Below are 13,102 nucleotides of genomic sequence, written 5' to 3'. Positions count from 1 at the left end.
GGACGACGCCAGGCCGGCAGGCGCCCAGGCCAAAGGCAGCCCAAGGCGAGAGCCCAGGTCAGGGACCACAGACCCCAGGCCCGGCTGACGTCTGCGACTGTCCCTGAAGGCTCAGGTTCAGGCTCAGGAATCCACAGACTGTGTGTGGTCCCAGCCTGAGCGCTGCGAGCTACAGGAAGTGCCCCTCAGGAAGGCTGGGAGCCAGCCCGGGAGCCCAGGCACAAGAGACCACTCAGCACAGGGCCAGAACCAGGGCCCATGCTCACCACGTGCCCACCCGCCCAGGTGCTCAGACCCTCCGTCCGACTGCATGTCCACCCCTGTGCCTGCCCCACACCTGCCTCCCTGCAGACGCACATCAAACCCTGCAGCTACCCACTCCCCGTCCAGACTCTCCGCAGGGGCCTCCCCCGCCCGGGGGCCTCACCCCCTGACTCCTGACCCTGGAGGGTCAAGCCCCCTGCAGGTACAGCACAGCTCCGTCCTCCCGGGGTCCCCACCCACACAGGAACCCTTGTGCCCCACGCCACCTGACCCGGATGCCTGAGGCCCCAGCTTGTCCATGTCCCCCTGCACACAGACCCCTGGCTTCCCCGTCTTCTCAACCGTCCGCCTGGGCTGAGGCCCTGCTCACCTGCAGCCAGGCCTCTGCACACGTCCCCTCTAGCTGTGTTCTCCCGCGTCCCCTGCCAAGCCCACACCCATGCTGTCCAGCCCCCGCGCCGCGGGCATCAAAGCTCCGTCACTGAAACGCCTGCAGCCCTGCGCCACATCACCTACAGTCAGACTCAGGGCAGAGGAGCTGACGGCGACCAGGGCACAGCAAGCCGGGCTCGGACGGGGCAGCGCGCGGCCGAGCAAGCAAGGGGCGGCTCCACCAGCTTAAGGGGCAGAGGAGCCCCCCACACAGTGAAGAAGCTTCGCTCTCCAGCTGACAGACGCCTGTGCTGCGGGTTCAGCGACCGTAAGGTGGACTCCCCCAGCCCAGGAGGAGAGGGGAGGGGGCCCCGCATGCTGGTCCGAGAGGAGGCCCCTCTAGCCCAGAATCACCTGCCTGCCCGGGTGAACCTCCAAGCTGCCATGGAGGCTCGCACCTGAGCCACTCTGGGCTCTCGCCACAGCCTCCCCTCCCCTCAGCTGGTCAGGTTCACGTGTCCCATTAGCACAGGGCTTCCACCCCAAGGAGACATTGTGCAAATGTCTGGAGACATCTTTGGTTGCCATCACTGGGAGGTGCTACGGGCATTTGTGGGTGAAGATCAAGGATGCTGTAAACATCCTACGACGTACAGGACAGCCCCCGCCATAGCAAACTGTCTGGCCCTAATGGAATATTATGCAGCCACGAAAAAGAAGGAAAGCCTGCCATCTGCAAGAACATGAGTGCACCCTGAGGGTATGATGTTCCGTGAAATAAGTATGACAGAAAAAGATAAAGACCATAGGATCTCACTTATACGTGGAATCTAAAAAAACTAACCATAAACAGAGCACAGAACGCTGGTTGCCAGAGGCAGGAGGTAGGGATAGGCGAAATGGATGAGGGAGCTCCAAAGGTAGAAACTTCCAGTGATTAGATAAATCAGTCCTGGGGCCGTCGTGCACAGCACAGTGACCATGGCCAGTAAGACTGTGCTGTATAGTTGAAAAGTTGCTAAGAGAGGAGATCCTAAAAGCTGTCAGCACAAGAAAAAAAAATGTGTAACTGTGGTAACCATGGTGATGGATGTTAACTAACTCATTGTAGTGATCGTTTCCCAGCATATCCACATGCCAAACTGCTATGCTGCACACCTAAAACTAATACAATGCTTTGTGTCAACTGTATTTCAATAAAACTGGGATAAAAAAGAGAAAAGCTAAGATTAAATAAAAGTGCTCATTTGAAACTAGTGAAAAATAGAAAGAGTGGTCCAGCCCCGATGCCAGCAGCACGGGGGCTGAGCCGCTGCACAGGGACTTCGTGTCCAGCAGAGGGAGTTGTGAGTGTCTTGCTGTGTGTGTGTCTGTGCGGGTGTCTGTGTCTTTGTGTCTGTGTGTGTGTCTGTGTGTCTGCGTGTCTGTGTGTGTGCGTGTGTGTCTGTGTGTCTGCGTGTCTGTGTGTTGTGCGTGTGTGTGTGCGTGTGTGTCTGTGTGTCTGTGTGTGTCTGTGTGCGTGTCTGTGTGTGTGCGTGTGTGTCTGTGTGTGTCTGTGTGTCTGCGTGTTGTGCGTGTGTGTGTGCATGTGTGTCTATGTGTGTCTGTGTGTCTGTGTGTGTGTCTGTGTGTCTGCGTGTCTGTGTGTGTGTGTGTGTGTGCGTCTGACTCCCAGGGCCCGTGTGCATCAGCTCCTCCGTGAGGTCATTCATTCATTCAGCAGACATGGACCGAGCACTGACTACGTGCCAGCATCTGGGATTCCAGGGGGCAAACACAGGCTCCCGGAGGAGGGAGACAGCACTTTTGCAAAACGAGCAAAGCGGGCCGCTGTGACGCCCGATCATCTGAACACAGCGTCACCCCTCCTCACTGAGCCTGCACTTCTGCCTCCGGGGGTCTCCTGCTGTCTTTCCGCCCGGCCTCACCTACCTCCACTCTCCAGGTCGTGGAAGTTCGGGTCCAGGCCGCGTTCCAGCATCTTGACGACTTTCTCCACCGACTGGTGCTGAACGTGATCCATGCACTTTTTCAGATTGGTCTAAAAGGTGAAAAACCAGCAACGTCTTTACCAAGAAAAGGTAGGTCTTCAGAGGCCACGGGAAGGCTCCCCACGGGGCACTCTCTGGCCTTCACGATGGGGCGGCCTCTCGACCCCAGGCTGGCCAGGCAGCATCCTTCCGTGTCTGGAACCCCAGGTCCAAGCCTGGGGTCCAGTGGGTGGAAACGCCATCGGTCTGTCCTCGACATTGTTCTAGGACCCCCCACCCACCCCTGTCCATGCCGGGGCCACAGGACGCTCCTTCCTTTCAAACGGATGAGCTACCCGACTGCTCTGAAAATGCGCCCCAGGCCTTCTGACTCCACCCCGGGAGCGGGGCCCAAGGACGGGCATTCACGGTTCCTAATCTCCAAAGCGGCAGCCTCGATGGAGGGCAAATAGGGCACCGTATGCTCAGCTTAATCCGCTTTTGGGGGACCCCATGACCACACAGCAGAAACAGGGATGCTCGGTCACCAAGCGGCTCAAGGCACAGGAAGACATTCACTCTTCGTCTGGTCAGAGTGAGCAGTGGCTCCATGGTGACGGGGCTGCCCAGCCTCATCCGCAAGGGAGACAACGCTGTGCTGCGGGTCCGGCCGCTGGGCCGGGCCTCTGGGCCCCAGTCGCAGTGTCTGTGGCGCTCCGCCCACGACTCTAACGCTTCTCACCAGCCCGGCTCTCCGCCCCCTCCCCGCACCTCTCCCCAAGCACCCTGAAGCCCCTGGACCCGTTGGCCCGCTGACACGGCTGGACGTTCACCCGAACACTTTCTGTACACTCTCAGACTCAAAATTAAATGCCGGAAGACACAAGATACACTTGGTTTCACTTAACACCCTCATTCCAATTTGTAAATTGTAATTTTTTAAGAAAGCACAAACACATTTTTATCTACAGCTCAGAAGGTAAATCAAAAAACCAGATGTGCCCAGACTTTGGAGTCTAAACGCCACTGTCTGGGCGGATTGCGGGGCTGAGCGGGAAGCGCAGGAGAAGCCGGACCATCTTGCGGGGCCAGAAAGTCGTCAGCGCTCAGAGGATGCTGGGGACACACCAAAGGGCGGAGGGCTGGGCACACGGTGCCACCGGCCACGTCTGGACCATTTGAGCACAAAAGTCAGTAATGACAATGGCACGTTACAACCCACTGAACGCAGTGAAGTCCAGGCAATCGTCCTGATACAAATGGGGGGACGACACTACACCAAGGGGACCCCGAAAACTGGGAACAGCCTCTGTGGGCGTCCAGGCAGCGTCCTGGCTCTCCCCGGGCTCCGCAGCGAGTGCCCTGGGCTCTGCGGGAGGGGCGGGCCCAGGAGGAGGGTGTCTGCGAGCATCCTCGGGTGTCACACACCCTCCTCGGCACTGAGCGAGGCACCCATGCACGCTCGGGCGGCAGCACGCCCTGGACACGAACGGCATCCCCGACAAAGTGCGGGAGTGTCCACGGCGTGCCGGCCCCGCCACCAGGTGCCCGCGCACAGTGTGTCCAGCCAGGAATGGAGTGCCCCCCGGGATGCAGCCCGCGGCTCTCTTCTCAACGCGCTCCTCCTCCGCGGCCGCCCTCGCGCGCCTCACCTCCACGCAGCCTGTGCCAGCAGCACTTTCGCTGCGAGAAGGGCGGCAGCAGGACCGACTCGGCAGCGGCTCAGAGGGAACCGCCAGTCCCACTCCGGGACACGCCCAGGAGGAGGCGAGCAGCAGGTCACCGCACTAAGTGATGATTTCAACTACGCGCAGGCACCGGACGCGTCTCCATCACGCAGGAGGAGAGGGCGGTTGTGCCTAACGGGGGCCCGGTGGCCGTAGACGCCCCATCGGCCTGCGCAACCCTCAGGACGAAGAGCCCTCTGCCGAGAGCTCCCCGGCCCGAGGAGGACGGTGCGGACGGACGCCGACAGGACGCTGCCACGCCGCACTCACCTTCGTGTGCAGCTTGGCCATCTGCTTCTCGTCCAGGTTGGACTGCTTGTACACCCGCTTCTTGTATCGAAACTGGCACAGACACAGAAACGGGGGGAAAAGAGAAAACCAAGTCAGGGTTCCCCGTGGTTGCTCGGAGGAAAAACCTGCCTGGCCTGTGGCCACGTCACCCATGGCGGGGGACCCTGGCAAACCCTCCAGGTGTTGATAACTTTGGGTCCCCATACCCCGGGGCCCGGGGCAGCGTGGGTGTACGTTCTGCGGGGATTCTCCAGCCGTTCTGGCCAGAAAACCATCAAAGGAAACAAGAGCGACCCGGAGGGATGGGGATACGGGGCCTGGGGTGCTGGGCTCTGCTCTGCGCGGAGGGGGGTCCCGTGTGGTCAGCGCAGCCCCCACAACACATCAGGACCCACTTCCCACGCTGGCTGTGTCCCCGCCGCAGACCTCTGTGGAACGCGCATTAGAAGCCCCGGCCCGGCGACACCACCTCCCCAAGCCTGCGGCCTCCGCCAAGACGTCAGGGCTCAGCTCCTCTTCTCACACGGTGGTAGCGCCTCTCGACCAGACGAGACGTCTGGGGTCAGAGGGGCGTGCCTGGCTCAGGGGCAGCGATGGTGCCCAGGAGGGAGCGCTGGGGCCACGGGCTGCCTCCTAACCCCCAGCACCTTTCCCCGACGCGCCCTCTTCTCCCGGGGACCCTGGTCGCTTCTGCAGCAGAATGCGCTACAGCGGGTTTGGGAAGGATGCCGACCGCGGGCTGTCACTAGGATTCTGAGCTGAGACATGGCTCCAATTCCAGCCTCACCACCATCCTGGCAGCTGTGTGACTTGGGCCAGACACCTGCCCCGTCCCAGACTCAGTTTCCCTGTCTGTCGCTTGGGGACCACAACCCCAATCCCCTAGAGTGGCCCGGGGGCTGAACTTCCCGGCATGGAGTCGGTGCCGGGCCAGCGCTGCCCGAACCCTCCCGCCCCCACCTCCCTCAAGCCCGTCCCACTCCGAGGAGTTTAAACAAACACAGGTGTGAAACGAAGGCGCAGGGCAGGGGGTGAGCTAATCCTGAAAGCTTGATCCCCCATGAAGCTTCCAGAGCGACCACCTTATCGTCCCTTCCCTCCACGCCAAGCAAAACAGGAACCCGACAACAGACCAAATTCCTTTGCAGCACAGATGAAAACTTGATTTCTTTTTTTTTTTAAAGTGCCAAAATCAACCTGTGAAATCAGATAGTGCCGTGAAACGCGGGCTGCAGAGATTCCTGGGTCACACGCACGGCTGTGTCGTGAACGGCGGGCGTCCACCTCCCTGAACCGCCCCGGCGGGAGGAGATGCCACCGGTTCGAGGGTCCTCCCGCTCTGATTCTAGGCTCGACCAGGACGGCAGGCTCTGTTACGTCCCACATTCCGGGTCGGCCGTGAAACTCCTCCTCCGTCTTCCTTCATCCAGCACCGCTCTGAGGTTTCAGAAGCCGCTGAGAGTGACTGCAGAGATGTAACAGGGTTCCCTAACTTGACGGATCTGCAGGAATGCGAGTCAATGGGTGCTTTTTCCAGTTAGGAAAAATACGCCAGGGTCGATAACATCTCTTGGCAGGGGGGGAGGGGGGGTAAGTTCTCGGAGGAGAACGTCTGTTTCCAGAGTCACAAACATTTCCAGCCTGTGGCGAGAAAAGGATGCAGGCTCTGAAACACAGCAGCTCGTCTTGGCGTCTTCTTCATGTTTCACACGTGGTCAACCACGTCTCACTGACGTTGCCCGAGGCAGAGGGCTCAGACCCGGCCGCGCCTGGTGGGTCCATCTCCAGGCCCGCCTCAGTGGGTCGCCCGCAGGACAGCGGCCCAAGGAGATGAGTGAACGTCCGCGTCGACGACTCTGTCATGGCAACAAGAGGTAACGGCCGGAGCAGCTGCAACACCAACTCGCCCACTGCCGGGTCGCACGCTGTGTGCACTGCTCGTTCCAGCCTCACAGCCACATGAGAAGCTGGCATTAATGTATCCCCGATTTCAAAGCGGGGATCTGAGGCTCAGAGAGGCTGGGTGGTGTGCTCAGGGTCCCACAGCGACCAGGGCGGGACCAAGTCCGTCTGACGTCACAGCCCACGTGTCCATGTGGGGCGAGGACCGCTCACGTGCTCACCTCTCAGCCTCGGCTCCCACGAGCCCTGGGGTGGGACATTGGCTGGCCACTCTGAAAGCCAGGGGACGACCCTGCCCAGGTTACACCGGGCTTCCCCCGGCCTCCTCCTGTGAAGTTCTCAGGGGTGGTAGATGGGCAGTGTCACCTCCTTTAAGATGCTTTCCAGTCAAAAGTAGGCCCTGGACTTCCTGGTCTCCTGGCTCTGTTTTACTGTCTTTGTAGAAAGTACCAGCCCCCAAGGAGCTCTGTATTTACTCTTCCTGGCCGGTCACCTCCCACAGGCGTGTAATCTCCATCAGACCAGAACCCTAACACATGGGCCATGCTGAGGAAGTGGCCGGTACCGAGCAGGCCCCCAGCAAGGGAGTTTTCAATGGATCCCCATTTCCCAGATGAGCAAACTGAGGTCAGAACGGAACCACACCACTTCCCTGAATCACAGGACTTCCAAGTGGCATCCCACGTTTTCCCCCCAACAGAAACCCTTGTCCCTGGTCCAATACTGGTCCACATAACCAGGGAGGGGGTGTGGAGAGGGGTCCCAAGCCTCAGCCTCAAAGTCACTGTCAGACCCAAGAATGTGCAGATGAGGTGCAGATGAGGTCCTGTCTCGGTCCATGACGTCTCTGACTACAGAGCGCCCCCCTCTTCCATGGCTCAGATGCCAGTCAGGACACCACCCTCCCAGGCTCTCACTGCTGACTAAGCCCAAATAAATACGATCACTTAACAGGATGTGCGGTACAACAGGAGAAATGACCACGTTTCCGCCTACCTGTATAGCTGTCTTAACACTTCATGCGGGATGACTGGATAAAGAAGGTGTGGTCTATATATACAATAGGATACTACTCAGCCATAAAAAAGAAAGAACTAATGCCATTTGCAGCAACAGGGATAGACCTGGAGATCGTCATTCTAAGTGAAGTAAGCCAGACAGAGAAAGACCGATACCCTATGACGTCACTTACACGTGGAATCTAGAAAAATGATACAAGTGAACCTATTTACAAAACAGAAGCAGACTACCAGACACGGAAAACAAACTTGTGGTTACCAGGGAGGGGAAGGAGGGTGGAGGGATGGCGTGGGAGGTCAGGATCTGCAGATGCACACTGCTATATGCAAAACAGAAAACAGCAAAGCCCCACTGCAGAGCACGGGGAACTGCATTCAGCTCCTCGTGATGGCCTGCGGTGGACAAAGTGTGGAAAGGGATGTATGAATTCACGTACAGCTGAATGCCTGTGTTACGCATCAGAGACTAACACAGCACTGCCAACCGACCACACTTCAATTAAAAAAAAAACAAACACAAGCCACATAATGTGGAAATACCATAGGCAACTGGGGTACAGCCAGCCAGGGCGCCGAAGGGCAGGGACGGGGGGCACACCTTCTGTGGACGGCAGGCTGCCCAGTGCACGTGCCCACCCCTTCCCTGGCAGTGCCAGGAGCACGTGACTGGTCACAGCAGCTCAAGGAGCCCACTGGTCACTCCCGGGAGTCACACTCCTGAGAAGAGCCGGCTGGCCACGGGCCACCGTGCCGAGGACAGGAGACCGACTCGGGGAGGCAGGAGCCAGCCCCGTCTGCACCCAGCGGGTCCTGGAGACACGAGCTTGAGTCAGACCCACAGCAGGGTCTGCTCACACCAGGATTTCTCTCTGACACATTCGTCAAATCCTCAGCAAGAGCACAAGTGGATAAAAACCGCCCAGCAGCCCACAAATGGCAACAAAATAAGCGGCAACCTCAAGACTGCAAACCAACTTTCTCCTGAGCGGAAGCAGAGTCGATTCACGATGCTGTGTTAGTTTCTGGTGCAGCCATTCAGTATACAGGTATATATATTCCTCTTTATACTCTTTTTCAACATAAAAACTCATTTTCTTCTTCCTCATCTCTTTTTTTTTTTTTTTTTTGGCTTTTTAAATTGTTTTTCAGAGGGGGGAGGTAGCCAGGCTTATTTATTTTTTAACAGTGGTGCTGCGGATTGAACCCAAGACCTCATGCATGCTAAGCACGTGCTCTACCTCTGAGCTCTATCCTCCCCAACAAAATCATTTTTAAAATCCCAGAGTCGTTTCCCAACCCAAATTAAATGTGGAGCTGACTGAAGGCCCTCCCGCCACCACCACACCCAGGCTGAGAGGCGGTCACCAGTACCTCCAGGGAGGGCACGCCCTTGCCCATGGGCTGCGGGTACTCCCGCAGGAGCCGCTCTTCGTCCAGGAACTTGCCGTCCCGCCCCCCGCTCGCCGGCTGGAACAGCCCGTAGTTCAGGACGTCCTTCAGGCTCTGGTTCAGGGAACACAGAATCCGCTGCTTGGCGACCCACACCGTGGCATCGGGGTTAAATCGAATGCATTTCTGTAGGGGAAGGCAAAGACCCCGGATTAGTGATGCCACAGGCCCCCAGGACACATGGCCGGACATGCCAAAGTGCTTCCATCCCGTCTCTGGACCCCCTGGCTTTTCAGGATGAAAGATCAGACCTTCCTACCTCGTTGGGAAATAGAAAAGGGGAAAAGCTCAGACTGAGTCTCTGTTTCTGAGGCCTCAGCTCTCACTGCTGACTTTGACCTCCGGGACCTACTGTGTTTCTGGTCATCACTAACCACCTGCCGCCCTGGGCAGTTCTCACCTGCACGGAGCTCCTCAAACTCCTGCCGCTGTTAAAACACAAGCTGTTGACCCCCCCCACCCAGCGCAGCGTCTGAAGCAGCAGGTGGCTCAGGCCCGGCAGCTGCACTTCCCACCAGTCTGAAGGTGGCGCTGTTGCAGCCGGTCTGGGGGACACACTGATGACCAGGGCTCGAGCAGACTACAGCGGGGCTTAATGTTCACATCGATCGCTCTCTCTTGACATGGCAGGTACCTGAGTCCCGCAACCTCACTGATGCGAAAGCCCAGGGCAGAGTGTCTGTGCACCCCTCAGCTCTGAGCATAACGGCAGTGAAAACACCGGCGTCACCCCTCCCAAACCATACAGGAAGGCCATTATGAAAAACGGTTTGATTTAAAGATCAGACCAGTTGCCACAAGAGCTAATCTCTGAAAAAGCTGAATAGAACAGACGGTGCCTGCAAACCAGTCACGAACACTTTTCAAAAGCGTAACAGCACCGCTGAGAACCCGAGGACACAGCTGGTCACGCTCCCAGGTCCCTCCTGTGAGACCCACCAGCAGGCCAGGAAGACAAACCCGAGGCCAAGCCCGAGCTTCCAGCCATGGTTTCTTTGGTTTTCTTTAAAATTTTTCATTGAAGTATAGTCAGTTACAATGTGTCGATTTCTAGCAAACTAATTTCTCCTGTATAACCATGACTTCTAATTTTGATTAAATTAAAATTATATTCTACTGTGTGGCCATCAGCAGGGCTCAAATGTTTGCTTAATTACCATGAAAGCATCCAGAACCAGGGAGCTTTGACTGGGTATGAGGCTGGAGCCGACTGTCCTTGGGGAGATTCTGCACACCCGAGGCTGCAAACGGCCCCAGTGTCTCCCTGACGCTCTGCGTCGGGTGACTCCTCCTTGCTGGGTAAGATGATCCTGCTACTGTCAACAATGAGGCTGGTCCAGCCGGCAGCCCGAAGTCACTGCTGGGAAACCTGACCATCCACGGGCATGAATGCGCCATCTGTCCCTCTCCAGGGTCAAAGGCTGAATTCAAGAATAAGGCTCAGAGCTCCTCACGGGCTGCGAGGCTGCGTGGGGGCTGGGTGTCCACTTCAGTGACTGCCAGCCGCACCCCACCCCCCGCCCATTCCTGGCTGAGTGAGAAGAATGTGTGCCAACTCCAGCACAACAAATGAGCTCCATCAGACGTGACCAAGTGGGACCGTGGATATCTTGCCAATTCCTGCTTCAGGAATTGTGGTTGGCCTCTGGTTCCCACTGTGTGAACCCCCAAACTCAAGCTCCCTTAGACACCAGCATCCAAAGAGGGCCTGAGGCTCCCTCCCTGCGGCCGGCAGAAAGGATCCCGCCAGCAGGTGCGTGCCGAGCAGAGCAGAGTCTGGGAGTCACCTCCCGGGGGCCTGGTGACATTTGTCAGATGATCCCAGAAACTGGTGTCCACTGTCACTTAGCAGGCAGGGCTGGGGACATTGGGTGTGCACGCTGTATGGGCCAGCTCTGCACAACGAAGAAACGTCCTGCTCCCCCTAAAACGCCAAGAGGGCCCCAGTGAGAAACTTCTAGAAGGAGCAGGAGCTCGAAGTTCAGAAAGGCTTCCCCAGCTGCATACACTAACCTTGGGCAAACTTACCAACCCAGCAGTCCCCGTGTTTCTGTGATGAAAACCACAGCAACTAAAAAACTCGCAGGGCTGTTTCAAGGGTCAGACAGATCATAGACAATACATGTTGGTATGGACTGAACTGTGTCCCTCTGCAAAAGATAGGGGTTCTTGCCCCTCAAAGAGCTCAGAGCCTAGTGGGGTGTGGTGATGACGGTGATGGTGGTGGTGCTGATGATGGTGATGGTGGTGGTGATGATGATGATGGTGATGTTGGTGCGGATGGTGATGATGGTGGTGGTAATGGTGGTCATGATGGTGATGATGGTGGTGATGGTAGTGATGGTGGTGATGGTTACAGTGATGATGTTGGTTTGATGATGGTGATGGTGAACTTAACAGTGATGACAATGATCATGATGATGACACAACCATGGCTGACATTTATTGGCTCCTGATATGCCAAAAATTGTGCTGACTGCATTACCTTCGCCACAACCACGATTCGAGAGTATGATTATTATTATCACTATTACTGACATCACTGTTATTGCTGCACAATAACTATAGTTGAAATATAGTTACGTATTAAAACAGGGCTATAACTGTCATTACTATTCCCATTTTCCAGATGAGGAAGCTGAGCCCCAGAGACCCATGTAACTATCCCAAGGCGCCACGCCTAGAAAGTGGCGGAGGTTCAGTCTGAACCTGAGTGGAGTCTGCCCGGCTACTGCGTCCCTGCAGCTTAACTGACACACGATTTCTCTCCGTACACACACAGCGCCACTCTCAGTGCAGACAAATTACAAAATACTGAACAGTGAGTGAGGAAACGGAAGAGGATACTTATATTCAGATTCCTCGTGGACCAGGAGACACTGCCTTTGTTCAGACTTCCCAGTCACCAGCCAACCTGCCCCAGTGCTGAACGTTGACAGTTACAGGGGAGAAACAGTTGAACCCCGTAGCAAAGGACACAATTTGGGAGATTCCATGTAATTTTTTCAAAGAAGTAAAGGCTAATCTCCGAGGTACTTTTAAAAACAGGAAAAGTGACCACACTGAAGGCACGGGAGGCTGGGGAGATCAGCTGTGGCTGCGTCTCTGGGAAGAAGCAGGGGAGGGCTGCGCACGCAGTGTCCTTCCCGGTAGCGGCTGGGCTTCGGGGAGGATGCACAAAAGAGACCCCTGGAAAACAAGAAAGCCCCTCAGACAAAGATTTTCACCCTGTATGGATTCACAAGTTGAACAAAGAACTTGGAACCAACCCCTCAGCCGCCAGTGGTGGAAAAGCTGCAGGGCTCTGGGTCTAAAGGTCCAAAGGTCCAAAGAAAGGGGTTGACCGCGAGCCCCAGCTCCCAGACCAGGGAAGCGCGGGGAACTGGGTGCCAGCTAACAGACAAGTGACCCCAGGGCCGGCTGTGCACCGCCGACACCCGACCCAACAACGCAACCCACCCCAGTGGTTCTCCACCGCCCTGGCCCCCCATCGGGAGCTGCAGGAAATAAAAGACAACACTTGAGAAAAAACGACAAACCTTCCCGACTGCTACGAGCCGCCTCCCCAGGCTCAGTGGCAAGAACGCTGCCCACTCCAGAAGCCCAGGAGGTGCCCTTGGCTGCCTTGTCCCACACCTTCTGGATAAGTCCGGATTATTCTACTGCCCGGAGCGTGTGAGTTCTGGCCTGTCCCACCACCATCACCCAACAGCCCCTGTCCTTTCTCAGCAGGTTACTCCAGAGGCCCCCCCCTCAGCTCACCTGTGTGCCTCTCGGAGCCACGTGACTTCCACAAGCAGCCATCCATGTCCCCGCCCAAGCCAATTACTACACGCGTCCTGTCTGACAGTTCTCGCCGCTGCCCTTGCCCCCACGCTGTACACATGTGCTCCTGCATACACACACGCATGTACACGCACACATATACACACAAGCACACACACACACATACTCCAGCAGTGCCAGACCACTCTCATGCAATCCTCTGGAATACCAGGCCATGTGTGTCCCTTTGCCCCAGTGCCTCCAGCTGACCGTCCCCTCCTCTCCTTGTCTGCCAGCTGAAATCACACACACTTCCCAGCAGGGTCCAGGACTCGCCCTCTCT

At 57.0% G+C, this 13,102-nt stretch overlaps 1 protein-coding gene across 5 annotated transcripts in view; it reads right to left on the bottom strand.

The window, feature by feature from the left end:
• The window catches only part of SHANK2 (SH3 and multiple ankyrin repeat domains 2), a 497,686-nt gene that overhangs the window by 399,864 nt on the left and 84,720 nt on the right, over positions 1 to 13,102 (bottom strand). For all 5 annotated transcript variants that reach the window (XM_074371523.1, XM_074371521.1, XM_074371526.1 and 2 more), the window contains exons 4-6: positions 8,917 to 9,120; positions 4,604 to 4,675; positions 2,569 to 2,677 (exon numbers count right to left, since the gene is read on the bottom strand). In XM_074371523.1, the coding sequence (XP_074227624.1) occupies positions 2,569 to 2,677; positions 4,604 to 4,675; positions 8,917 to 9,120 (385 nt within the window). The remainder of the gene's footprint in view (positions 1 to 2,568; positions 2,678 to 4,603; positions 4,676 to 8,916; positions 9,121 to 13,102) is intronic.

Source organism: Camelus bactrianus, chromosome 10, assembly GCF_048773025.1.
Source record: "Camelus bactrianus isolate YW-2024 breed Bactrian camel chromosome 10, ASM4877302v1, whole genome shotgun sequence".
NCBI classification, from domain to species: domain Eukaryota; kingdom Metazoa; phylum Chordata; class Mammalia; order Artiodactyla; family Camelidae; genus Camelus; species Camelus bactrianus.
This window is presented reverse-complemented; position numbering and strand designations above follow the sequence as displayed.